This window comes from Symphalangus syndactylus, chromosome 19 (genome assembly GCF_028878055.3).
Source record: "Symphalangus syndactylus isolate Jambi chromosome 19, NHGRI_mSymSyn1-v2.1_pri, whole genome shotgun sequence".
In the NCBI taxonomy this organism is placed as follows: domain Eukaryota; kingdom Metazoa; phylum Chordata; class Mammalia; order Primates; family Hylobatidae; genus Symphalangus; species Symphalangus syndactylus.
The window spans coordinates 15268178-15293180 of record NC_072434.2 but is presented as its reverse complement, the minus strand read 5'-3'; the positions used below and the strand labels follow the sequence as shown (position 1 = coordinate 15293180).

General features: G+C 44.4%; 1 protein-coding gene across 3 annotated transcripts in view; it reads right to left on the bottom strand.

The window, feature by feature from the left end:
• CD34 (CD34 molecule) overlaps positions 1-25003 on the bottom strand; it is a 109300-nt gene that overhangs the window by 73411 nt on the left and 10886 nt on the right. For 2 of the 3 annotated variants that reach the window (XM_055234592.2, XM_055234595.2), the window contains exons 2-8: positions 24372-24554; positions 23523-23776; positions 22060-22140; positions 13965-14121; positions 13663-13715; positions 13184-13348; positions 11043-12428 (exon numbers count right to left, since the gene is read on the bottom strand). In XM_055234592.2, the coding sequence (XP_055090567.1) occupies positions 12243-12428; positions 13184-13348; positions 13663-13715; positions 13965-14121; positions 22060-22140; positions 23523-23776; positions 24372-24554 (1079 nt within the window). In that variant the 3' untranslated portion in view covers positions 11043-12242. The other variant, XM_055234596.2, reaches the window with a different exon arrangement.

The window sequence follows — 25003 nt, the reverse complement described above, 5'->3', positions numbered from 1 at the left end:
TAATTTTTACCAGCGTTCTTGAATCGTGTTTTATTAACAACCCAAGTCTGGAAAGTCCATGTTTTCCCAAGATATCTTTTTTTTTTTTTTTTTTTTTTTTTACTTTGAGACAGAGTCTTGCTCTGTTGCCCAATCATAGCTCACTACAGACTTGAACTCCTGGGCCCAAGCGATCCTCCAGCCTCAGCCACCTGAGTATCTGGGGTGAGAGGTGCAAGCCCCTATGCCTAGCTAAATTTGTTGTTGTTGTTGTATTTTTTGTAGAGACGAAGAAGTCTTGCTTTATTGCTCAGGCTGATCTTGAACTCCCAGCTTCAAGTGATCCTCCTGCCTTGACCTGTCAAAGTGCTAGGATTACAAGTGTGAGCCACCACACCCAGCCAAGATTTCCAAAAACTCTTAGGGGATGGAGTGACATTTTTTGTGATCACTTTTCCTTATGAATTCCTGCTCCAGCTGAATTTGGGCACTTTCACCTGCCTGCTGACAATGTTGTCCTCTTATCACATCACTCTCATTCATGGCAAGCGGGCCCCTTCTTTTCTTCTTTCCCCAAAGACCCCCAGGACATAAGGTCATTTTGCATGGAAGACTTTAACTAAAGGTCAGGGCAACACAGGATTGTGACAGCACCACTCAGACCAGGAAGTGCTGAAAATCGTCACACTAGCATGCCCAGCACCCTTTTTCCTGTCTGCTCTGCTTCCCAGAGCCCTGCCTGCAGCCATTTCTCCCTTTTCTCAATTCTTCCCCTCCATCTCTCTACTGCCCTCCACCTCTCCCTGAAAATATCTGATTACTGTTACTTTATTATACAAAGGAAATTTAACTCTTTTGAACAAACATCTCCATTCTGGGCTATTCTCACTCTGAGATCAGAGAAGGAGCTGAGAATTGGATCCTCAGCTGCTTTTCTTAACCAAAAAAGTTGAACAAAGTGTTTATTCCTCCACAAATGAGTGAAGCACCTCCGTGAGGAATCCTGCTCCCCTCTAGAATGAAGAAATACGGCAATCGTTTTTTACATTACATCTTTTTCTTCCTGTTATACATATGGTAATACTATGAGGTAGATACTAGCCCTTGCCCCCTTTTTTTTCTGATGAGGAAACCAAGGATGGAAAAGGTTAAAAAAGTAATCTGCTCAAAGTGACACAGCTAACATGTCAGAGCTGGACCCCACATGCAGGCATGTCTGACTTCAGAGCCAGAGGGGGTGACCACGACACCATGTGGCCCCTCGGTGCTGCTCAAGCAGGTCTGAAGTGGGTTGCACCCCCAGGGCGAATCTTACTCAGGAAACCTTTCACCGGGGAGACTGTATGGGTCAGAGAAAGGTGAATTGATTGACTGAAGGCCAAATACATTAAAATAGAGTTAGAGCTAGGAATAGCTACCTATGTATAGCTTCATGTCTGAGACCCAAGAAGAGATGTTGCTATTAATCACTGCTGAATGATTACCCTGATTGCTTCATTTGTTGATGCTGCAGTTGCTGAATTTTACTGTGCTCTATTCAACCTTGAGTAGGGCCCCCCCCTCTAGGAAGCTAAGGCAGATTTTCTTTTGCTTGTGGAGTGCTGACTTCATATGTAAAACTGCCAGTGACAAGTTGGTTGCCCATTGATGTCTAAGAATGCTAGCCAGGTAGCTGAAGCTCTTCTAAGAAGCTCAATAAATAGCTATGGAATGAATGAAAGAATGTCTCACTTTAATTTGTCAGTTCTCTTTCTAAGGACTTACCCAAGGCAGTGGGGGCTGGGGGGTGAGTTAGGCAGAACCAGATGAAAGAGCATCCCAGCTAGGAAGCTGGCTGGGTCACCACAATCATAAGGGATTCAAGAATATCACTGGAAATGGAACGAGGTTGCAAAAACTGAATTTATCAGAACTCTTCCCAGAAACAGTAATGAATGTAGGTGGAGAGAATTTTCTTTTTTCTTTTTCTTTTTCTTTTTTTTTTTTTTTAAGATGGAGTCTTGCTCTGTCGCCCAGGCTGGAGTGCAGTGGGGCGATCTCGGCTCACTGCAGGCTCCGCCTCCCGGGTTCACACCATTCTCCTGCCTCAGCATCCCGAGTAGCTGGGTCTACAGGCACCTGCCACCACGCCCAGCTAATTTTTTGTATTTTTAGTAGAGACGGGGTTTCACCGTGTTAGCCAGGATGGTCTTGATCTCCTGACCTCGTGATCCACTTGCCTCAGCCTCCCAAAGTGCTGAGATTACAGGCGTGAGCCACCGTGCCTGGCCGAGAATTTTGTTTTTTAAAGACAGGGTCTCACTGTGTTGCCTAGGCTGGAGTGCTGTGGTGCGATCATGGCTCACTGCAGCCTTGACCTCTTTCCTGGGTTCAAGTGATCCTCCCACCTCAGCCTCCTGAGTAGCTGGGACTACAGGTATGTGCCATCACACCTGGCTAATTTATTTTTATTATTTTTTATTTGCATAGAGACAGATCTTGCTATATTGCGTAGGCTGGTCTTGAACTCCTGGCCTCAAGCAATCCTCCTACCTCAGCCTCCCAAAGTGCTGGGATTATAGGCATGAGCCACCATGCTAGCAGAGAAAATTATTTAATGTATCACTGGTGGAACGGTCAGGAGGATTTTGCCACATATTAGCAATGTGACTTTGGCTTTCTCACGCCTAAAATTGATATTATGATACTTACTGTACTTTTTCCCTCAATAAATGTGATAATGGAAAAATTACAGCTTTTCTAATTTGCCGTTTGGCCTACTATAATCTGGTCTCTGCCCTCCCCCATTCTCCTGACTGCTTTCACCAAGGTTATAAATCACCTCTTTGTTGAAAATTCCAATCCTCTGCCATTCAGTAGTATTAGCCACCATATTCCAGGCTGTCCTCCATGACATATTCTCAAGATCCCAGGCTCATGGTTCTCCTATCTCGACGTATTCCCTTCTAACTCACCTTTGAGGCTTGTCTGTGTTCCTTGTCTGTTGCTGCATAACAAATTACCCCAAAATTCAGAAGCTTAAAACACATGGATTCTCTCACACAGTTTCTTGATTTTTTTTTTTTTTTTTCTGACAGAATCTTGCCCTGTTGCCCAGGCTGGAGTGCAGTGGCACAAACACAGCTCACTGCAGCCTCAACCTTCTGGGCTCAAGCAATCCTTCTGCCTCACCTCCTGTGTAGCTGGCACTACAGGCACATGCCATCATGCCTGGCTAATTTTTTAATTTGTTGTAGAGACAGGGGTTCTCATTATTTGCCTAGGCTGGTCTCAAACTCCTGGCCTCAAGCAATCCTCCCACCTCAGCCTCCTAAAGGGTTGGGTTTACAGCACGAGCCACCATACCCGGACTCATGCAGTTTCTTCGGGTCAGCAATCTGGAGCAATTTAGCTGGGTGGAATGGCTTACCTGAGTTGTCTGGCTTGGGATGTCTCATGAGATTGCACTTGTACTGTTTATGTATTTATTTATGTTTAATTTAAAACTTCTTTTTAAGGATACTCTTCCAAGGTTTTCCAAGCTTCCTCACATGGCTGTTGGCAGGAGGTTTCAGTTCTTCCCCACATGGAACTCCCTGTAGTCTATCATGACATGAGAGACGGCTTCCCCCAGAACAAGGGATCAACAAGAATGAGCATGTACCAAGCCAAGATGAGCGCCACAATGTCTTTTATGACATAATCTCAGGAGTGACATGCCATCACTTCCACCCCTCTTGTCTCACAGACCAACCCCGATACAGTGTGAGAGGGGCTGACTACACAAGAGCCTGCCTATGAAGAGGTGGTGTCGTGGGCCATCTTGGAAGTTGTCTACTCCAATATCCTTCTTTGCTGACCCTGAAATGTCAGTGTTCGCCAGGATTTCATCCTCACACCTCATCTCTTCTCATTCTCCACACATGCCCTTGATACTCCAGTGTCCCCCAGCACCTTCCATTACCATCTAGATTCTAAAGACACCCATGTCTGCATCTCTACCACATTTCCCTCTCAAAAACTTCAGGGTTGCACATTGCCTTTTGGAGCCTAGAGCATCTCAAAGTCCACACATTCCATACCGAACTCATCATCCCTCCAATTCCATTTCTCCTCTTGCACTTCCCTCTTGGGAAGGACAGTGCTGTCTACTCTGTTGCCAGGCAAGAAACCAGAAAGTCACTCCCTTTCTCTCATAACTAATCAGTGATTACCAAGACTTTTTAAAGTTTTTTTTTTTTCATTTTTTCCCCATCTTTTTATTTTGAAAATTGTCAAACCTACAGAAAGGGCTGGAAGAAGACTAAAATGATTCATCATTTACTAGATTGCTTTCATGTAGATTCAAAATTGCTAATATTTTGTCTCATATTTGCTTTCTCTCCCCTTCCCCTCTCTCCATGTATATTTTTTTCATAATACTACTAAGATGCTATTTACCTTTTCATTCTTATTATCTCACAGATATACTGTGTATGTGTGTGTGAATATGATGGACCACTTGAAAGTAAATTACAGACATTATGGCCCTTCATCCCTAAAGATTCCTGTGTGCATCTCTTAGAAATAAGAACATTATCTTACATAACCAAAATGCCATTATTACACTTAAGAACCAAATCCAGTTGATTTCATCTTTCTACTATGGTCTCCAATTTATTTATTTGTTTGTTTGTTTGTTTATTATTTTTTTGAGGCAGAGTCTCACTCTGTTGCCCAGACTGGAGTGCAATGGAGTGATCTCGGCTCACTGCAATCTTTACCTCCCGGGTTCAGGTGATTCCTGTGCCTCAGCCTCCTGATTAGCTGGGATTACAGGCACGCGCCACCATGCTTGGCTTCTTTTGTATTTTTAGTAGAGGCAGGGTTTCACCATTTTGGCCAGGCTGGTCTCGAACTCCTGACCTCAAGTGATCCGCCTGCCTCAGCCTCCCAGAGTGCTGGGATTACAGGCGTGAGCCACTGCGCTCAGCCATACGTCTCCAGTTTAGCCACTTTTCTTCAGGCCACAGTCTTCCTACCCTTCAATAATGCAATCACCGCCTAACCCTAACTGGTTCCTCCTTCAGTCCATGCTCCACACTGAAGCCAAAGTAAGCTTTCTAAAATGCAAATCTGATATGTCACTTCTCTACTTCAGACTTTTCAATGGCTCTACATTACCTTCAAAATAAAGAATAAGCTTTACATGACACACAAAACCTTCATCATCTAAATTCATCTAGAGCAGCACACTCCAGGAGAAATAAAATGTGAACCACGTATGTCATTTTAAATGTTCTATTATTCACATTCTAAAGATTTTAACAAATATAGCTTAAATTAATTTTAAAATGCATTTTATTTAACCCAATATATCAAAAATATTATCATAGCAAAACATACTCAATATAAAAACTATTAATGAAATATCTTACATTTTTTTTTCTAAGTCCTCAAAATCTGTCATGTATTTAACATGTACAGCATATCTCAATTCAGATGCTAAATTTTGAAGGGTTAAAGTGAAATGTATTCCTACCAAAACTATAAGGTCATGTTTAACAACAACAACAAAACATTTTATGCTGTTCCAGTTTTTAAATTTGAGTTTATTAAATTACAGATAGCTGGAAGTCCTGTCTCTCATTTGCACTAGCCACATTTCAAGTGCTCAGCAGCCACATGTACTTAGATGCTACTGAAATAGTAACATATCTAGAGCCACGGTTCTCAAAGTGTGATCCAAGGTCCTCTGGGGGTTCCCTAAAACATTTCCAAGTGGTCTCTGAGGTCAAAACTATTTTCATAATAATACTAAAAATCTATTTTCCTTTTTCACATTCATTCTCTCACAAGTATACAGTGGAGTGTTTCAGAGGCTACCCATCATATAATATCACAACAGATTGAATACAGAAGCTGATAAAAGAATCAGCATTTGGGGGCCAGGCGCGGTGGCTCACACCTGTAATCCCAGCACTTTGGGAGGCCGAGGCAGGTGGATTACGAGGTCAGGAGACAGCATCCTGGCTAACACGGTGAAACCCCGTCTCTACTAAAAATACAAAAAAATTAGCTGGGCGTGGTGGTGGGTGCCTGTAGTCCCAGCTACTCAGGAGACTGAGGCAGGAGAATGGCGTGAACCTGGGAGGAAGAGCTTGCAGTGAGCCGAGATCACACCACTGCACTCCAGCCTGGGCAACAGAGTGAGACTCCGTCACAAAAAAAAAAAAAAAAAAAAGAATCAGCATTCTTCTCTTCAGCAAGATATTAGAGAGATTTACCAAAGTCTAAAACAAGGACACTCTTTTTCCTAATTGTTTTTGTTTTGGAAAATATAATTATTTTTCATTAAGAAAAGCATTACTTACATTATCATGTAATGGAAAAATTATTGTTATTTTTAAACAAATTAATAAATAAAATTTTCTCAATTTTAATTTTTGAAACAGTAATTATTGGTAGATGTAACCTTCAAAATCAAAAGCTCTTTGAAGTTCTAAATTTTTAAGAGTGTAAGAGGGCTTTGAGAATAGCTGGTGTAGAACCTGCCTAACTCTCCAGTCTCATGGCTTGTGATTTCCTGTCCTCTCTCTTATATTTGACTTGAACTTCCAGTTCCAGAAAAGATGGAGTGGACACACTTCTTCTTATGCCTCCTGTTAAGTATCTCTAAAAACCCTAGACATTATATATAAATCAAACATAGGGAGACTCCGATAGGTAGAGAGAAGAAGGCAGAATTGGGAGGGACTTTTGGACTCAAGGAATGACATGGCACCAGAGTGGTATCAGCAAATATCTACTGGGAGGTCTGAACTTCTAACCTGGTCCAGCAATAATGAGGTACCCTCTTCACCCCATCCCACCTCTCTGCCCTGCAGGTGTCAACAGCTGAATGGGGAACCTGGACCCACCAGTGTGGTATCAAAGGAGGCGTGCTAAACAGAATCTTTAAATAAGATCCAGTCTTTCAACATAAATCCCAAATTTCCAGATGCAATTAAAATCACTGGTAATACCAAGAACCAGGAAAATCTCAATTTGATTGAGAAAAAACCATTAACAGATGCCAACATTGAGATGATAAAGATGTTGAAACCATCTGACAAGAATTTTAAAACAGACAGCCATCATAAACATGCTTTAATGAGCAATTGCAGCATGCTTGAAACAAAAGAACAGAAAGACTCAGCAAAGAAATAGAAGGTATAAAGAAGAATCACATGCTTTGCTTGAGCCTTAAAAGAATCACTCACATTTCTGGAACAATCACCTCACTTTGCTCCTGGGACAAGGCTTCTTCCTCTCTCGGGAACACCCATATCTCTCCTTTTCTCCTCTTTAACTCCTGCTTGACCAAAGGATCAGTCCAGATGTCACTTCTCCTGGGAAGCCTTCCATGGTCTTCCATCGCTTCCATGCCCCTCCCACTCAGAGCTTCCTATACCGTAGCACTTACACTCAATGCATATTGTTCTGTCATCTGTCCCTCCCACATCCACCCAATGTAAAGATTTGACAGAAGGGATTATGTCTTATCCCAGGTGCCTGGCACAGTACCTGGCTTATAATAAGCACTCAAGAAATATTTTTTGAATAAATGAATAAATTAATGAATAAATGGAAACTCTTCTGTGGCTCCTCTTCTATTGGATAAAATTAAACTCTGTGGTTTAGCTATAAACACCCTACACAAACTGTGACACCCGGATCTTTCTGGTACTCAGCTCCCCTCAACACATTCTACTTCTGTCATACCAGGAAACACATTGTCCTTTGACAGCACCTTATCTTTCCCCATCACTATATATTGTATGTACTCTTCTATCAGTCTCAAATGTCCTTACTCATTACTGTCATCAAAATCATATTCATTTTTACAGGACCCACTCAGAAACCACCTGTTCATGACCCAGTCTCAGATCTTCTCAGCTGGAAAGAGTCCAGCCCACGTCTAGGTACAAGGCACTTCATTTAGTCTTTCCTCGTGTTATTTCTCACTTTCTGCTGTGCATTTCTTCTTGCTTATTTGTTTAAATGTGTGTCATATTATCCCCAAGATTTAAACATTTGGGGTTCAAATAAACTCACATCCTATTCATCTTTGCCTCCGCCACTGTGCACGTAACACAGTCCCTTGTTATTCTCTGAGTTTCAGTTTCTTTTTCTGAGATAATAGAACCTACTTCACAGGGTTTCTGTGAATATTAAGTAAAATATGCTATTTAAATATTGCCACCGTATCTCAATTTTCATACAGTAAGCACTCAAAAACTGTTAGCTACTATCATTGTTAATATTATTATTTGAAGAAATAAATAGACTGTGCAAGTCCTGTTACCTCTACCTTTGAAACACTTTTTGAATTCTGCGTGATCTCATCACTGCCAATATGATCACCTGCTCCCAGCCATGACCGTTCTTCTTGCTACGGTCTCCTTCTACTTTCTTATCCCTCAACCTCTATTCTCTACTCAGCAGCCAACATGATCCTTTTAAAACATAAAGCAGATCATATGACTTCTCTGCTCAAAAGCCTCCAGTGGCTTCCCAATCTACTACTAAAAGGCCCCATATAGTCTGACCTCCTGTCTCTCCCCACCCCCACTCACTGACACAACCTCATGGCCATCTTGCCCTCTGCCATATGAGGCTTTCTGCACTTCGCAGCTTTTCATCATAGGGCTTTGCACTTGTCCTTTCCCCTGTGTGGGATAATCTCCCCCAGCTTGGCATACAGCCTGCTTCTCCACTTCATTCAAGTGAACCTGTGCTTTCCACTGTTATTTTTCTAAAAGTAACCACCATATATAAAATACCAACCATTATTCTCAATATATTTTATGTTTTTCATAGCTCTCAATATGACCTGAAAACACATGTATATACTTACTGAGATGACATTGTTTACTGTCCTCTTCTGCTAGAATTATAAGCTTCGTGAGTGTTTGCTCTATCCCCAGTCTCAAGAACAGTGTCTGGCACATAACAGATGTTCTGGCACATTTGGCACAGTGTCTGGCACATCATAAGACTTGATGAATGATTGAATGGTGGCTGGGAGCCTCTTCAATGGGGGCTTTAGGAAGAGAAGCAGCATCCTGTTGCACAAAATTGATGACCTAGTACTGGTTTTGTGTGAAGAGGAAGTGTGGGATTAATCTACCTAGAAGGGATGAGATGGAAGTGATCTATTTATCTGGACTTAGATGGTATTCCCATTTATCCATTCAGATGAAACTCTGGCTGAAGATAATTCCAGGTATGCTCTCCATAGTGAACAGTGTAACACCCTACAGCTAATTTTCCTGGTCTCACTGTGGGCACCAAAGAAGCCGAACCTCATGGCCTCCTGTGATCTTTGGCCCGGGGCTCCTCCAGGACCTGCTTGGCCGGCCAGGCCTAGGATAGCTTATGTTGATGAAATGCTCCAGAAGTGAAGTCCCAAACCTATCTTCACACTGCCACACTGGCTTCATGACATCCAACTGGAGGAACCCGGAGGACTGGGCAGAAGAGTAGGATGATATGATGGAAGGGAAAACTACAGATTCAGGACTTCCAAATTCCAGGTGATTGGGCAAGCCACCTCCCTTCTCTGAGCCTTAGTTTGTCTTTAACTATACCGTAAGGGAGTTTAATTAAATGTATCTTTAAAGTCCTCTTCAACAGTGACGTTCTATAGTTATATGAGCTTTGCGTACAAGAGAAATTGAACTACAGGGTGGGGCAGCCAGGGAGAGAAGCCCAACATCGAGGCGATTGAGCTGAGGCTGAGCAGTAGGACCTCAATAAGGCCAGCAGGTGGCGCCATTGCTGTACCAGGATGCTCAGGCCCAGGGTGGGAAAGTTGGATTTTTCCAGAAAGCAGGCAAATTCTTCAGGGCAAGCTGTCCAGCCGTCAGAGGGAACCAGCTGCCCCACCCCACCCCGCAATACACACACACCCCTTCCTCCCAAAGCCTACATACACATTCCAGCAAACTCAGGGTGAGATGCATTGCAGGTTGCTAGGCCTGAGGCTGGAGGTGGATCCAAGTTGCCTTTTCCTCTCCTCCCATGTTTCCTAGGAATCTGAACTCTGAACCCACCCCTCCTACCTGATGTCCTAGCTGGGACAGACCCTCACTGGATCACTCTCAAGGCAAGATGTGCAACTAGATGCAAGCTGGCTGGACTTCCCTACTGTTTACCATCGTCCTTTGCTCATCGTCCTTTGCTCCAACCCTCAAGGCAGCCATCGCCTTCGAGGGAAGACTCTGAACCTCATCATTTCGCCTCCCCTGCATCCTGGGGAGGAACCTATAGTTAGAGGAGTTGGAGAAAAGCAAGAAGGAGATGGGGGTGGAGGGGTGCTGAAGGGAAAGGTCTGGCTTTATGGAGATAAGAATGGAAGAATCAACCTTTGTTTGGCCCCAACTGTCTCTGTCACTGTCGACACACTTGGGAGTGTTTCCTGGAGCTCCTCAGCACTCCCTCCCCAACTTCCTATGGCCTGGTAGGGGTGGGGCGGGGGTTGTTTTGGAAGCTGGGGGGAGGTACATGCTTACAGATTTTTTTTTTTTTTAATTAGGCTGCTGTCTTAATCTTGAGGGTGGAAACCAGCCCCCTTCCTGAGTTGGCTGCCAGGTCTCTAGAACAACAATCCCCACATAGTCCTTCACTGTGTCTGCTCTGACCTGGGGGGCTGGGGAGGGGGGGTGGCCTGATAATAAAGGGTGCACAGGACATTGCCCCTTCCCTTTGTTTTGCATATTTTGCAGCAGTGATCAGCATGTTCCTCTTCTCAGAAGGGTGTTCGTGAAGGGTACAACTCCTAAGACCCCAACATACCACCCTCCATTTGGAAGCTTCTTGGTACATTCGGGTCTGCCTTTCTACCACTGGAAATGGATGTTTCCTCTCCCCATGGAGGAGAATAGTTGGCAGACTTGGCTAAAGGTCCTTAGCATCCTGGCTGGTGCCTGTGTCTGCTGAGGTGCTCCAACCTCTTCCCTGGCTAGTCCTCCCCACCACATCACTGCACAGTCTAGCTAGGTCTAATGGAGGGTGTCACTCTTGCATTCAGACACACCCAACTAAGAGAGTCACATAACAGATGTGTTTCAGTATCACTTTAATTGCAGTATTTAAACACATCACTTTGTATTCAGAAAAAATATCTACCCAATCCTCTCTTCTCTGGAAATTTCTATTTCCAACCGTCATTGAAACCAGGATCCCTGCTCAACCCCTCTGGAAAGAAATCAACAGCAAACAAGGACCTGGGTCACCCACAGAAGAGGCAGCTGGTGATAAGGGTTAGGAGCTGATCTGGGCTATGACGACATGGGGGTGCAGAAAAATGATGGGGCTCAGGGTGAGGGAGGCAGAGACAGAAAAGCATCTGCTGGGGGACTGAGGCCACAGCTCAACCCAGGAGTCGGCAGGAGGGAGGAGGAAGCCATGGAGATCAGAGGATAAGGCTAGGACCCAGCATCAGAGGAAGAGGATTTTTCAGAAGAGTACAGGTGAGAGGCTCAGCTCCAAGACCTGGTCCCATGATCCTGTCTACTTTGATCCAGAGGGAGAAAAAGGAGCCCAAAAAGAGTTTCTGTGTGGCCCCAGAGAGACAAGAACTGAGCTGTTTGTCCTAAAACTTGGGAGGCCCATTCTAGGCTCCAGCCAGAAAACTGTGCAGGCCTCTGCAAATGGTGGAGGGAGCACATGGAGCTCAGTGGAACTTAGAGAACAAGGGAGGAACTGGTGACCAAGTCCACCGTGTCTTGGAGGAGCGATAACGGAAGTGGTTCAAGGCAACATGTTTTTCTGGCTATATCATTACAAGAGAGCAAGTGCAAAGGGTTACTTTGGTTTCCTCAAAGTAGAGAAAGAAAATATAGGGAAGAAACAGTACAAATCAAAGCTTCCTGGGAGAAAATTGTAGCCTAGAAAAGCTCATCTTTCCCCTGGGGGTTCCTGTATTGAGGCAGAGAGGAGGGGGTAGGGGAAGGGGGTCCTGTGTGAGCGCTGCAAGGCCATCGATTGCTCCTGGGAGCTTCTCCAGACCTTGGCTTTCCCCCATCACACGTTTACCCAAAGAAGACCAGAGTCTGGGTCCAGGGAGCCGAATGTGTAAAGGACAGGAGTTTACCTGCCCCTCCTCAAGGTGTAGGGCCCCAAGAACAGCCTCTGAGGTGTGTGCAGTGGGGAAGGGTTGGGCGTAAGAGACGTCACCTCCAGCATGGAGGCAGCACATGGTCAGATGCAGAGAGGGGTGCTCTCTCGGACACTGCCCAGCCTTGCCCCACCTAGCCGAGTCACAATTCGGTATCAGCCACCACGTGTTGTCTTGCTGAATGGCCGTTTCTGGAGGTGGCCTGGCCGGTCCCGTTTTCCTGAGCCCCTCGGTTCACACTGGCCTTTCCCTGAGCCTCAGGGGAGGTCCCAGGTCCTGAGCTATAGCCCTGGCCTCCACCGTTCTCCGTGTAATAAGGGTCTTCGCCCTAGACAGTGTATAAATAAAGTAGCATTATCCGGTAAGCAGGGCTGTGAGACACTGGATGGGGGAGGGGCCCAAACAGGAAGTGGGGGCGGGGGGAGGAGGGGGAAGGGGAGGTGGGAGGGAGGATGGGAGGGAGGGTGCAGCTGCATGTGCAGACTCCTTTCTTCCTGAAGAGTGGTCAGGGTTCCAGCTCCTAGAGGAGAAAGGACATAGGAGAGGCACCACACCATGCCACCGCAGCTCGGCAGCCAGCTCCCGCAGGAAAACTGGCAGTCCCAAGACGGGTGGGATGACCTCCCCAGGGTAGGGGACAGGCCAGAGGCCAAGATTCAGACCTCAGCCTTGTCCTCCCTCATCCAGAATGGCAAAAGGAGATTCTCCTTCTGTATGCCTCCTTTTGAGCAAGGGGGCACCCACTGGGCATTTAACATGGTTGCAAATACAGTGTGGCTGATTTAACAGCCTGTTCTGGTGGCCCCAAGCTGAACTATCCCAGAAAACATAATGAATAGATGACATGAATTATCTACTACCACACCAAGTAGGTGGGCTGGCACCATTACTGTCCCCTCCCCAGTTTGCTACATGATATTTTGAATCTTCCACTGATTACTGTGTGTGCACACATGCATATCTTTATGCAAGCTCACAGAAGGGCTTTTTCTGGTATTTCTCTTCCTGCTCCATGACATCCACTGAACTCCCCGGAAACCCACTATCTTCCTCATTTCCTTTGCCCTGGCCCCCAGAACTGACCAGCCTTTCTCCTGTGGGGCTCCAGCTGCGGCGATTCATCAGGAAATAGCCAGTGATGCCCAAGACAGCCAGCAGGGTTCCCGAGGTGACCAGCGCAATCAGGGTCTTCTGGGAATAGCTCTGGTGGCTTGCAACATCTTGTTTAGTGAAACCTAGGATCCCCAGCTTGAAAAGAAGACAAAAAAGATACAGCCTGTCACTTGCCAAAAGTGGAGCCCAGCCCGCTCCAGCCCCCTGTGTGTGACTCAACAGTGAACAGATGCTTGAGGGCATTGACCTCAGGAATTTTTGAAACGGGATTTGAGACTGACATCTCTTAATTCAGTCACACCCCACCATTTTTGGTTCAAGATTAGAAAGGAGAAGACTGAGAGAAGGATGGTAGGTAGAACTGGGGAGGATAATGACTTCCCCCCTTACTCCAGGGAGCCCCCCTGCCCTGGCATTCCCTCTCAGACCCATCATCTCAGAGGACTTACCTTTCTCAGATCAGATTCGTGCTTTTTCATAAGTTGGAGTTTGCTGGAAATTTCTAGAATTAGAAACAGGTTGCTAAATCTAAGGAGAAACCAGCTTATCCTGCTGCACCCTCCCATGCTGTTTTAGAAGATGCTCTGATGGCCAGGGTTGTCCTTCTCGGGGGGACCTCTCCCAAAGCCAGCCAAGTCCTTCTCCCCAGCACCTGTGGTGTCTCCGGATCTGAGATGCCCCCTCTCCACCTAGGATTCTCTAACCTCAGCCCTACTCCCTCCCAGTTCCCCCAGACAGAGGTGCACCTTACCTGTTCTGTTGGCCAAGACCAGCAGTAGACACTGAGGCCTCACCTCAGACTGGGCGAGGAGCAGGGAGCATACCTGGGCCCCAGCATCACCATCAGCCGGCTCCTCCCCACACAGCACGCGGGCCAGGCCCTCTCCCCTGTCCTTGCTAAACTCCGCCTGGGAAGACAGAGAAACATGGAGAGCAAGAGATGAAATTACTGCTCTACCCTAAACTGCACCCAGAGTCTCAGGCAATAACTTCTGATTACAGTCACATGCTTACCCCGTCCACAAGAAGGATCCTTGTTTCTAAAATTCCAACAGAAAAAAAACCCTGCTAACTATATGTGCAACAACACAATAAGAAAAAAACCTAAATAATCTCCCAGGACCAAAATCCATATCTTCTAGTATCTAAGATGTCAGAGAACAAACTTAAAAAAATTGTCTCATTGAAGCATTGCCCATGTACACATATGCAAATTAAACGCAAAAGAAATGACCAACAACAGAAAATATTAATAATGCAATAATAACTAAGAGAAAATATTCTGTTTCAAGATTACGGCAGTCCCCAGTGATGGAAGAAAAGCCAAGGGAGGCGAGGAGTAGAGAACAAATCTATAATATATACTCAGTGGAAACTTCAGTGGCCTCCTCCCTCTTTCTACCCAAAGGAGTCTCATAAAGTGCATTGCTCAAACTGAAATGGCATTTTTGTCTCGTCTTCCATCCCCGCTTTTCCATTAAAAGCATGAAACCCAGTTTTAATGAAGTTCATAGATTTTTCTTCAGGTTGCTGACTGGGCCATCAGACCCAGGAACTCAGACTCAGAAGAAAAACTCTGATAATTCTTCAACAGTGAGTCAGAATTTATTCCAGCAGCCTCCAATCAGAGTGACCTCCTCCCCTGAACAGGAAAGGAATTGAAACTAAGACTTTCTCTTCAGTCCGGATGGCAGATGGCAGAGAAGGAAATGCCTGAACAGCCCTGACAACTTTCCTGTTAGGGGAAAGCTGCTGGGGTGTGTGACCATCATCAGAACTGGGTCTCTGTGGAGAGGAAAGCTTCCTGTTTGCGGGCAGGGCGCTGCTTGCAACAAGGCCACAGGGTCCTCCCAGTTGGAATGGAGCCTGGGTATTTTCCCACTGCTGTGACCCAAGGCAGGAAAACCCAGGCTCCTTTGCTCCTACACAAAGCAAGGTCAAGACTGGCCTCAGGATCCAGCTGGAATTTGAAGCAGCTGAGGGAAAATAACTGGGCTTGGATGAGGCCAGGAGAGTGTGGTTAGCCAAACTCCAGGTCACAGAGACACGAGCCCAAACTGGAGCCTCAAAAAACCCCCAGGAAACAAGGCTACAGAGAAATGAGTTCTCAGGCCACTGCCGCTTCATTCCTCAGGAAAAGGAGCAATTCTGCAGGTCTCCCAGTAAGTCCTTGGATAGACATTCTGCCTCTGGAAAAATCTGTTTTTCTGGACAGCATTTGAACTAAGTAGTCTGAATGCCACACTGAACCAATCAACAGTCTCCACCTCTCTAAACCCAGTTCTTTCAGGGGAGCCTTACACGGCTTCCCCTTGAGCACCCCCGCTCCCCAGCACCGAGAGTCTGGATGAGGAGGAGGGGGGTTCTTGCCTGGATGACTCCGGGCTTCTGAAGTATCTCCAGTTGAAATAGGTCCTGCTTCCCAAGAGAGGCAGAGGGACAGGGCTCCTGCGGGCTGTAAACTAGCCAAACCAAATGGCACCTTCCTCCACCTGCTGAGTGCAGGAAGCCACACCTTGACAATTTATCAAGCCCTGAATATAGGACACTGCGTGAAAGCCTCTGTGCATGTGTCATGTATGTGTGTGTTGTATTCATGTGTCATGTGTAGGGGGGTGGGGATTGGGAGGTATCTATGAATTCCACCTGGTCAAAGCTTTCAGTTTGCATGTACGGCAATTAAAATAATGGATGCCAACCAGGCGTGGTGACTCATGCCTGTCATCCTAGCACTTTGGGAGGCTGAGGTGGGAGGATTACTTCAGCCCAGGAATTCGAGACCAGCCTGGGCAACACAAGGAAACCTATCTCTATAAAAAATGTAGAAATTAAACCAGGTGTGGTGGCATGCACTTACAGTACCAGCTACTTGGGGGGCTGAGGTGGGAGGGTCTCTCCACCCTGAGAGGTTGAGTCCACTGTACTCCACCCTGGGTGACAGAGACCCTGGTTCAAAAATAAAGAAAAAAAAAAAATAAAGTAACAGATGCCTACAATATCCAGTCACAGTTCTGAGTGCTTTCCATATATTAACTCATTTAGGCCTCACATGACCTACGAGATTGGTAGAGTTATTCTACTAATTTTGTAGATGAAGAAATGGAGGCGTGAAGAGACTTCAGAGGTCAGAGCTACTGCCATGGTAAGCACCATAAGAAAGGTACAACCAAAGTGCTATGGCCATACTAAGGAGGGTGAGGACACGTCTGGTTACAGTTAGCAGACACATCTCACTATAGGCCTTGAAGAATGGCTAGAGGGTGAGCAGAGGAAGCCAGTGGGGAAGAGTATTTGGAACCGAGGCCCCACCTCCAGGAAGCCCAAGATGGGGACAGCATGCATTGTTCCACAACCCTCATTTCAAGGAGAATGAAGAACACTACCTTCTCCCTGGTATTCACTATCCTTCAAGGCTCAACTCAGTTCCTACCTCCTCAATGAAGCTGGTCCTATCTTCAACCAGACTGGGCATCAATCCTTGCTCTGCTCTTTACTGGATTCTTTGCAAGTCATGCAACTAGTCTGAGTGTCATGTTCTTCAGCTGTACACTGGGTTGTTGTGGTGACTAAAGAGATATTGTATGAAAGTGTCCAGTTGGGTATATGCGGTGGCTCATGCCAACTGTAATCCCAGCACTTTGGGAGGCCGAGATGGACAAATCAGATGAGGCCAGGGGTTCGAGACCAGCTTGGCCAACATGGTGAAACTTTGTCTCTTCTAAAAAATGCAAAAATTAGCTGGGCATGATGATGGGCATCTGTAAACCCAGCTACTCGGGAGGCTGAGGCACGAGAATTGCTTGAACCCGGGAGACAGAGGTTGCAGTGAACTGAGATCACAACACTACACTCTGCGCTCCAGCCTGGGCAACAGAGCAAGACTCTGTCTCAAAAAAAATAAAGTGTCCAATGTGGTGTTGAGAATCTAGTGGGCACTAGATAAATGGCAGCTGCTACTATCATTATTAATAATAGTAATACCTTATATACCATATCATCTAGAGTCTACATATTGATCATATTCTGTGCATTGTTATTGTCATTTTTCTCCGACTAGACTGTAAGACTCATAAGTGTGTGTTGTGGGGAGTATATATTATAGCATTTATCACCCAGACTGCATGAACCGTAGCACCAAACGAAAGAACTCAGGGAACTGTTGTTCAACTTAACATCCCTACCAGTTGGCCTCCACACAGGGTCCCTCCACCCCTTGCACAATTTCTTGGACTAGATTCAAGGGAATAATAGCGGCCAGCCTCCCACTCTGGAATCCAACCGCATCAGTGAATTGTGTTTGGGCCCCAAGAGGAGCAGGTGGATCCTGAACAAAGCACAATGCTTCTCCGGACACTTGGAATAAACATCCTCCCCCAAGAGAGGCTGTGGGCAAACATCACGGGAGAGTGGGCAGGAGGAAGACACAGCCTCACCATTTTGTTCATGAGAATCAGATTTACAAGCTCCTAACTACATCAGCTCACACATGTTTCTTTGCAAACATAATAAACCCATCTAACCTCTCTAGAGTAGCATTCTCAAACTTTGCAAAGACTCTTAACATCAAGCATTGGAATGGGGATGGAGATGGGGGTGGGGGAGGGACAGGTATTTTTCTAATGACCTTTAAGATATTTAAGATATTAAGATCCTAGAATGTTGAGATTCTAGGATCAATCATCTCCCCCAACCCCTTTTAAAATAATTTTATCTATTTTGGTGTGAGTTTGACAATGCAGGTGAAAACCCTGTTTTCACATAGAAAATGGAATAATGAAGGGACCTGTTTCAAGTCACCTAACAAGTGGGGGCAGCTAACCAAGGATGAGAAGTGAGATCGTTTCCAGATCGCAGGCTTTTTCCAGTAGACACGCCATCTTCATAAATCCTTCATCTGTAACTTATGTTTTCCGCATGGAAACTGACCTTTAGTGCAGGCTGGAGGCAGCCTGCCTCAGATGAAGTCAATGTGAATAAGAGTAAAGTGAGCTAGCTGAGTAATTACAAACTCTGCGTATAAACAGATGTGGTACTAAAGATAGGTATTTCTAAAGAACAAATTGGTGGACAAAGGACTTGACTAGGCTTTTCCCCAAAGAAGATATACAAATGGCTAATAAACACAGGAAAGAGGATCAACATCACTAATCATCAGGGAAATGCAAATCAAAACCACCATGAGATACCACCTCATTCCCATTAGGACGGCTGCTATTTTAAAAACCCAGAAAATAACACGTGTTGATGAGGATGAGAAGAAATTGGAACCCTTGTACACTACTGGTGGGAATGTAAAATGGTCTGGTGGTTCCTCGAAAATTCAAAAATAGAATTCCTATGTGGTCCAGCCATTTCACTTTTGGATATATCCCCAAAAGGACTCAAATCGGGTTGTCGAGGAGATATTTGTACACTTATGTTAAAAGCAGTATTATTCACATTAGCCTAAAGGGGAAAAAGCCCAAGTGTCTGTCAACAGAGGAATGGAGAAACAAAACGAGGTTTATACATACAATGGAATATTATTCATCCTTAAAAAGGAAAGAAATTCTGACACGTGCTACAACATGGTTGGACCTTAAAGACATTATGCTGAGTGAAATCGACCAGTCACATAACAAGACAAACACTATGATTCTACTCATATGAGGTACCTAGAGTAGCCAAATTCATAGGAATAGAAAGTTGCCAGGGTCTGGGGAAAGCAGGGAGTTGTTTCATGGGTACACAGTTTCAGTCATGGAAGATGCAGAGAGTTCTAGAGACTGGTTGTACAATAATGTGAACGTACTTACTACTTGTCAATGGTACCCTTAAAAGTGGTTAAGGTGATGACTTATGTTATGTATATTTTACCACAATTAAAAATATTTTGGTGGATTCCTCTGGACAAATGGATGTAGCATAAAAGTATAAAGTAATCTTACATTTTGGAAACTATTTGGGGAACCACAACCACAAAAACTAAATTAAGCTGACACTGCTGCCAAAAGAATGAAAGTTAGACTTAGGAAGACACATCCTACTAATGAGGGTGCTGAGATATGGTAACAGGTGTTTGAGATGAGAGTGGTATCACCTTCCCTTCCCCTGGTTGCCTAGAGGTGATGGCTGGGGAGCAACAAAAAGAGTGATTGGGATAGACATGTCTACAGAATGCACGTACAGAAGGCACACCTACAGAATCTACATAGGGTGAGCTAACATATTGGTACTCACTATTCGTCAGTGCAGAATGAGTGTCTGGATAGCTAGACTCATCCTCACATATTCCTGTTACGGGCACATATTAGATGCAGGAGCGTACCAGCGTACATCAAGGATGTGATGCTCGAGGAAACCAAATCCTTCCTGCTCTTCACCAGGATATTAGGTAGGGCCTGAGGCTCCCAACATTAGAACCAATACCTTAAGGCCCTCTGACACCGGAAGTACAAATCCAACCTAAGGAAAATTAGGAGGCCCTGCAGCACTCACAGCTTTTGGAACAGACTGTTTAACAGACAAGCAGGGAGTAGGGACCAAGGAAAGGGCATCTCAGACACAATCGGGAGCTGTGGCTAAACATTTTGGAACAGGATAGCTGGCTGAGGATAAATTACCTTGGGGAGTAGGAGGAAGCTTTGCCGCATGGGGGCTGAGGATGAGGAGCCCTCGGGAAGAAAGGGGATCAACACTGGTGGACAGACCAGGGGAACAAAAGCACTCATATGAGCTGCCACAGAGTTGCTTCATGAAGGGGCAGTGTGGATGGAAGTCTTCTTTAGCATAGGAACCGGAGGGCAGCTGCTCTCTTTTCACATCCCCACTCACAGATACTACCTCAATGTTAGAGGAACATGCAGAGGCCTTCTCAGCCATGGCACGAAGTAGACCAGACAGCAAAGACCACAGCAGCAGAGTTAAGAGGAATTATTTCTAAAAGAGCAGTAAGTTTCTGGCACTTTTCTCATACAGTGACCCAAGTTACATGTGAACTTTGAAGAGCAACAGAAAGGCAAAGGCTCTGCAGTTAACTCTAAATTCCAGGCACAAAGAATTAGCTTCTGGCACACACCTGTGTGATACACAGCAAAATGTATGCTCCACCAAGTAGATGGGGTTGTAGGGGGAAAGATCGTCATTTTCCTTGGCTACAATTAGCAAAGAACTTGATAATTTTTTTTCTAATGAGTTGAGTTGAAAATCAGCATCAGAAACACGCTGCATGTTACTTGTACATTGTATGTTCATGTTTAAGTTAACTATTTTGCAGACTGCATTTAGTTATTTCCCTATGCTAAGTCATGTCTTCATTATTTCTGTTGTTTTTAGATGTCCTAAGTTAAATTCTTTCAGGTATAATTTTTACAAATTTGTAAGTCAGAGAGACCCAACTGATGATTGTAGTAAAACTACTGAGTTAGAATGGAAAAAATAAGTAATTCATGCCCTCTACAGACTGCGATCTTTCCAATCTATGCATGCCAACACATCACATATGTGATTCCCTTAAATAGATCCCCAACTCGTAAGAAAATGTTTTCTGTAAGTAAATACCACTCTTTCCTTCACCTCATCCTTCCTCCACAGCCATGTTACTGTTAGGAAATTAGATTTACTGAAACAAAGCAAGGTCTGCCAGAATCATTTAAAATAACACAATGCCCTGTACATTCTTTCAAATGCAGTAAGACATGAAACTGAAACAAGAGGCATAACTACTAAACAAGAGGAGAAAAACAGTATATTGTAGTAGATAACAAGATAGCTTACCTTAAAATTGAAAGGAATCAACTAAAAAGCTCCTAGAATCAATAGACAAATTCAAGAAACTGGCCAAACCCAAAATAATTATTCAAAACTCTATTAACTTTCTAACTTATCAGTGACAATCAATTTGAATATATAGTGGGAGATCTATGTGACAAATAGGCCTATGACATCCATCAAATCTAGAGAAAAAATAAAGCTACAGAAACAAGATGCTGAGAGATGCAAAAGAAAACCAGAAAAAATAAAGAAATTTTAGAGCAATTACAATTCAAATTTTAAAGCATTTTTTTGCATTTTTTTCAAAAAGAAAAAAATAATTTACATTTTTTACAGTGTAATAAAAAAAGATCTGCCTGACTGAATATTAAAAATACTGTAGTAAAAACATACAATAATTTTGAAAATTTAAAATAGGCAAAAGTACAGACAAACTGAACAAATAAAAGATGTCTGAAGAGTATGCCCTAAGACACATAAAAACTTAATATAAGCTAAAGGATAATATTAAGCTAAATATAAAGCTTTAGCTTAATATAAGCTAAAGGATACATCCCAGGCAACAGAAGAGGGAGTCATTCAACAAATAATGTTAGGAAAAATGGTTACATGGAAAATATAACAATACAGCAAAATAAGTTCTACATGGATTAAAGAGTTACGTGTAAATATTTAATAATAATACGTGAAATAATAAATGAACTGACATTTTAGGTGACTAGTTTATATCTGGTGAGTGAGAAGGACTTTCTTAACCAAAAAGCAACTTAAATATGACTCTCTCAGATTTAAAAGTACTATAGAGGAGGGGAAAATTTAAAAAGTACTATAGAGGAGGGGAAAAAAGTACTATAGAGGACGGGAAAATAACAAAATTTATTAATAATTAAAACTGTTTTTGCCTTTTTTGCCCACCAGATGGGGCCTCTTACTCCCTAAACAGAAAGCTCGGTATTAAAGGCAGGCTGACCAAGCTCAACTCCCCGGACACCTACTCAAATACAGTGCAATCCAAGAAGGTTTAAGGGTGTTCAGAAGGGATAGAGGAAGGGGACAGGGGCGGGAGGAAGAGGTTGGGTGGGGAGTTGACTTACACAGCTGGAGGTCTCATTTTGCTCCAGGCAGATGCCCTGAGTCAATTTCACTTCTTTGATGCCTGAACATTTGATTTCCTTCTGTATTAAAACAAAAACAATAACAAAAACAAAGTAAATAAGCCAGCATCTTTGCTCTTCATTTCTTTCCCAGCTTTTTCCAGTTTGCTTTCTGTGAGGTGCTCTCTTAGGAGGTTTTAAGGAAAAGGACATTTAACATTTGTCAGGGGACTAGAGATTTCTAATAGTCATGCTCTCGTCTATTTCACGTCTATCCTCATCAGATGACAAAACTTTTGTTACTAGCCTGGGCTTACTGGGAAGCAGCTCTTTGCAATCTTGGTAAACACTGGCTTGGATGGTGCAGGAATGGGAGAGGGGAGGATCTTTTCCCATTTGGGCTGTTTTCTCTCCAGTCAATCACGAACTTGCAGGAAGGCCATATAGGCAAACAGGGATAAAGGGGTGGACCAGCAGATGCTAGGGTACCTGGTTTTTCTCCTGGTCTCCAGGACTCTCCAAATTCCCATTTTGGCTCTTTTTTTTTTTTTTTTTTTTTTTTTAGATGGAGTCTTGCCCAGGTTAGAGTTCAGTGGCGTGATCTCAGCTCACTGCAACCTCCACCTCCCCAGTTCAAGTGATTCTCTTGCCTCAGCCTCCTGAGTAGCTGGGACTACAGGTGCATGACCACACCCAGCTAATTTTTGTATGTTTTGGTAGAGATGGGGTTTCACCATGTTGCCTGGGCTGGCCTCGAACTCCTGACCTCAAGTGATCCGCCCACCTCAGGCTCCCAAAGTGTTGGGATTACAGGCATGAGCCACCACGCCTGGCCCTGGCTCCTTTAAAAACAGAAAGCAGAAAGATCCCTCGGGCATATCTCATGACTGAGGCCCTTATATTTTCTGTCCTGCATGCTGAAAGCTGTTGACAGTCACAGGCCCTAAGGCTGAGAAGGCCAGGCTGAGCTCACCATCCCTGGTCTGCCCAGTTCCTGCCATTGCCAATGCCCCCCTTTACTGCCTCTCTGTGCCTGGCACAACCACCAAACCCTCTCATGTAGAGGAAACGTTATTTGTCCTAACCATTTTGGGAGAAGCAGCCCCAGCAAATGAGCAATAGTTTCCAAATATTCCCAAAGGGAAATGGTGTCCTGGTCAAAGCCCCACTGATAGGTACTAGAAAGAACCAGAGGATTGGATGGATCTCTCAGAATCCCGTTTACTCTCTACTCCCTAAAATGCAATACCCAAAGCCTGGATGGGCCTTACCACCTAACTCTACCCCTTTCCTCCTCTTTCTACTTCTCCCAGCAATATTTAAACTGTGTATTTCCATGCTGATTCCCATATGACCCAAATCCCACTGGCAGGGATGAGGAGAGGGGTGGAGGGAAAGAGACAGCTTGCCTGCATACGTATGAAGTGAGGGGCAATCTGCCATTTTTGGCCCAATTCACCCACCTTGATGACACTTGGCATAGAAGAAGACGATGTATAGGGTTCAGTGGGAGATGTTGCAAGGCTAGTGCTAGTGGTTGAAAGGTCTGAAACACTTCCAGGTGACAGGCTAGGCTTCAAGGTTGTCTCTGGATTTGAAATGTTGGCTGGGGTGGTGAACACTGTGGTGATTACAGAGGTCTGTAACTGGACAGAAGAGTCTGTGGTTCCAGAAACTGAGGTGATCACAGAGGTAGATGTGAATTTGATTGTCGTTTCTGGAAGAGACCAAAACATGGGTGTGCATGTGTGCATGTGCTCATACATACACACAATCTCAGGTCATGATATGGGCACGCACTTCAACACAGAAAAGGGAGTCTGGGGAGTTAACAGTTACTTCGTGTCCCATCCCTGACCAAACTCATTTCAAGCTGTTGGAACCAGAGCTAGAATCTAGAACGTATTAGAGGTGTCCTGAAACTGAAATAGATGGTGGTCTACCTTAGAGAAGCCAAAGACCCCCCAGTTTGGACCTGTACTCGCCTTCTTTCCTTTAGAAGAGATCAGAGATCTCTATTGAGTCTTCTGATCCTTATTTTATCACTAAGCTGGACTCAGCATGAGAGAAGGGGTATGGAGGCATTACCGATCGGAATCAGCTCCCAAGACATGGGCCTGAGAAAATTGTCACTGAAGGAAGAATTAACTAGAACTTACTTCAGGGCACCCTAAGCATGATACTGAAGTCATTAATACTAGGGACTTGTGTAATTTCCTCTGTGGAGAGGGGAGCTGTCTGAAAACATCCTAAATGCTTTACCCAAGCATCACCAGCACCTCTCAGGGATCTGACACAAATGCTGTTTTTACCTGTGATGTTTGTTGTGGCCTCATTGCCATGTTGAGACACAGGGTGCAGGCTGGTACTTCCGAGGGTACTAGGTATTGCAGTTTCTTGGTACGATACATTTGTAGAAACATTTGAAAACGTTCCCTGGGTAGGGAACTCTCGGGTAGCAGTACCGTTGTTGTCAACACTCATGAACCCAGAGGCTATAGGGAAACAAGGAGGAAGAATCAGAACCTAAAGATATCAGCCTGGTGATATCACCTGATGCAATTTCCTGACTTCAGGTAGAATTCATCTAGAACATTCCCTGCTGCCCCTTGTTGGCAGCAACAAGAACATACTCTTGGACAGTGGATTAATTTCCCACTACCAGATTTGCCCTGAGGACATAGGGAAGGAAAGATTTATATGCAAACAAATGTCTCATATAGTATTATTTATAGGAGGGAAATGTGAGCAACTAAATGAATTACAATAGGATAAGTGATATATGCACTTAATGTACCATAATCATTATATAATCATATAAACAAACATTAGGAAGAAAAAAATTATAAAAACTGTAACAACGTGGAAATATGAGGTGATGTTCATAGTATGTTTAGTTACATACTAAAATATGAAATTACACCTGCATAAATATTGCAAAGAT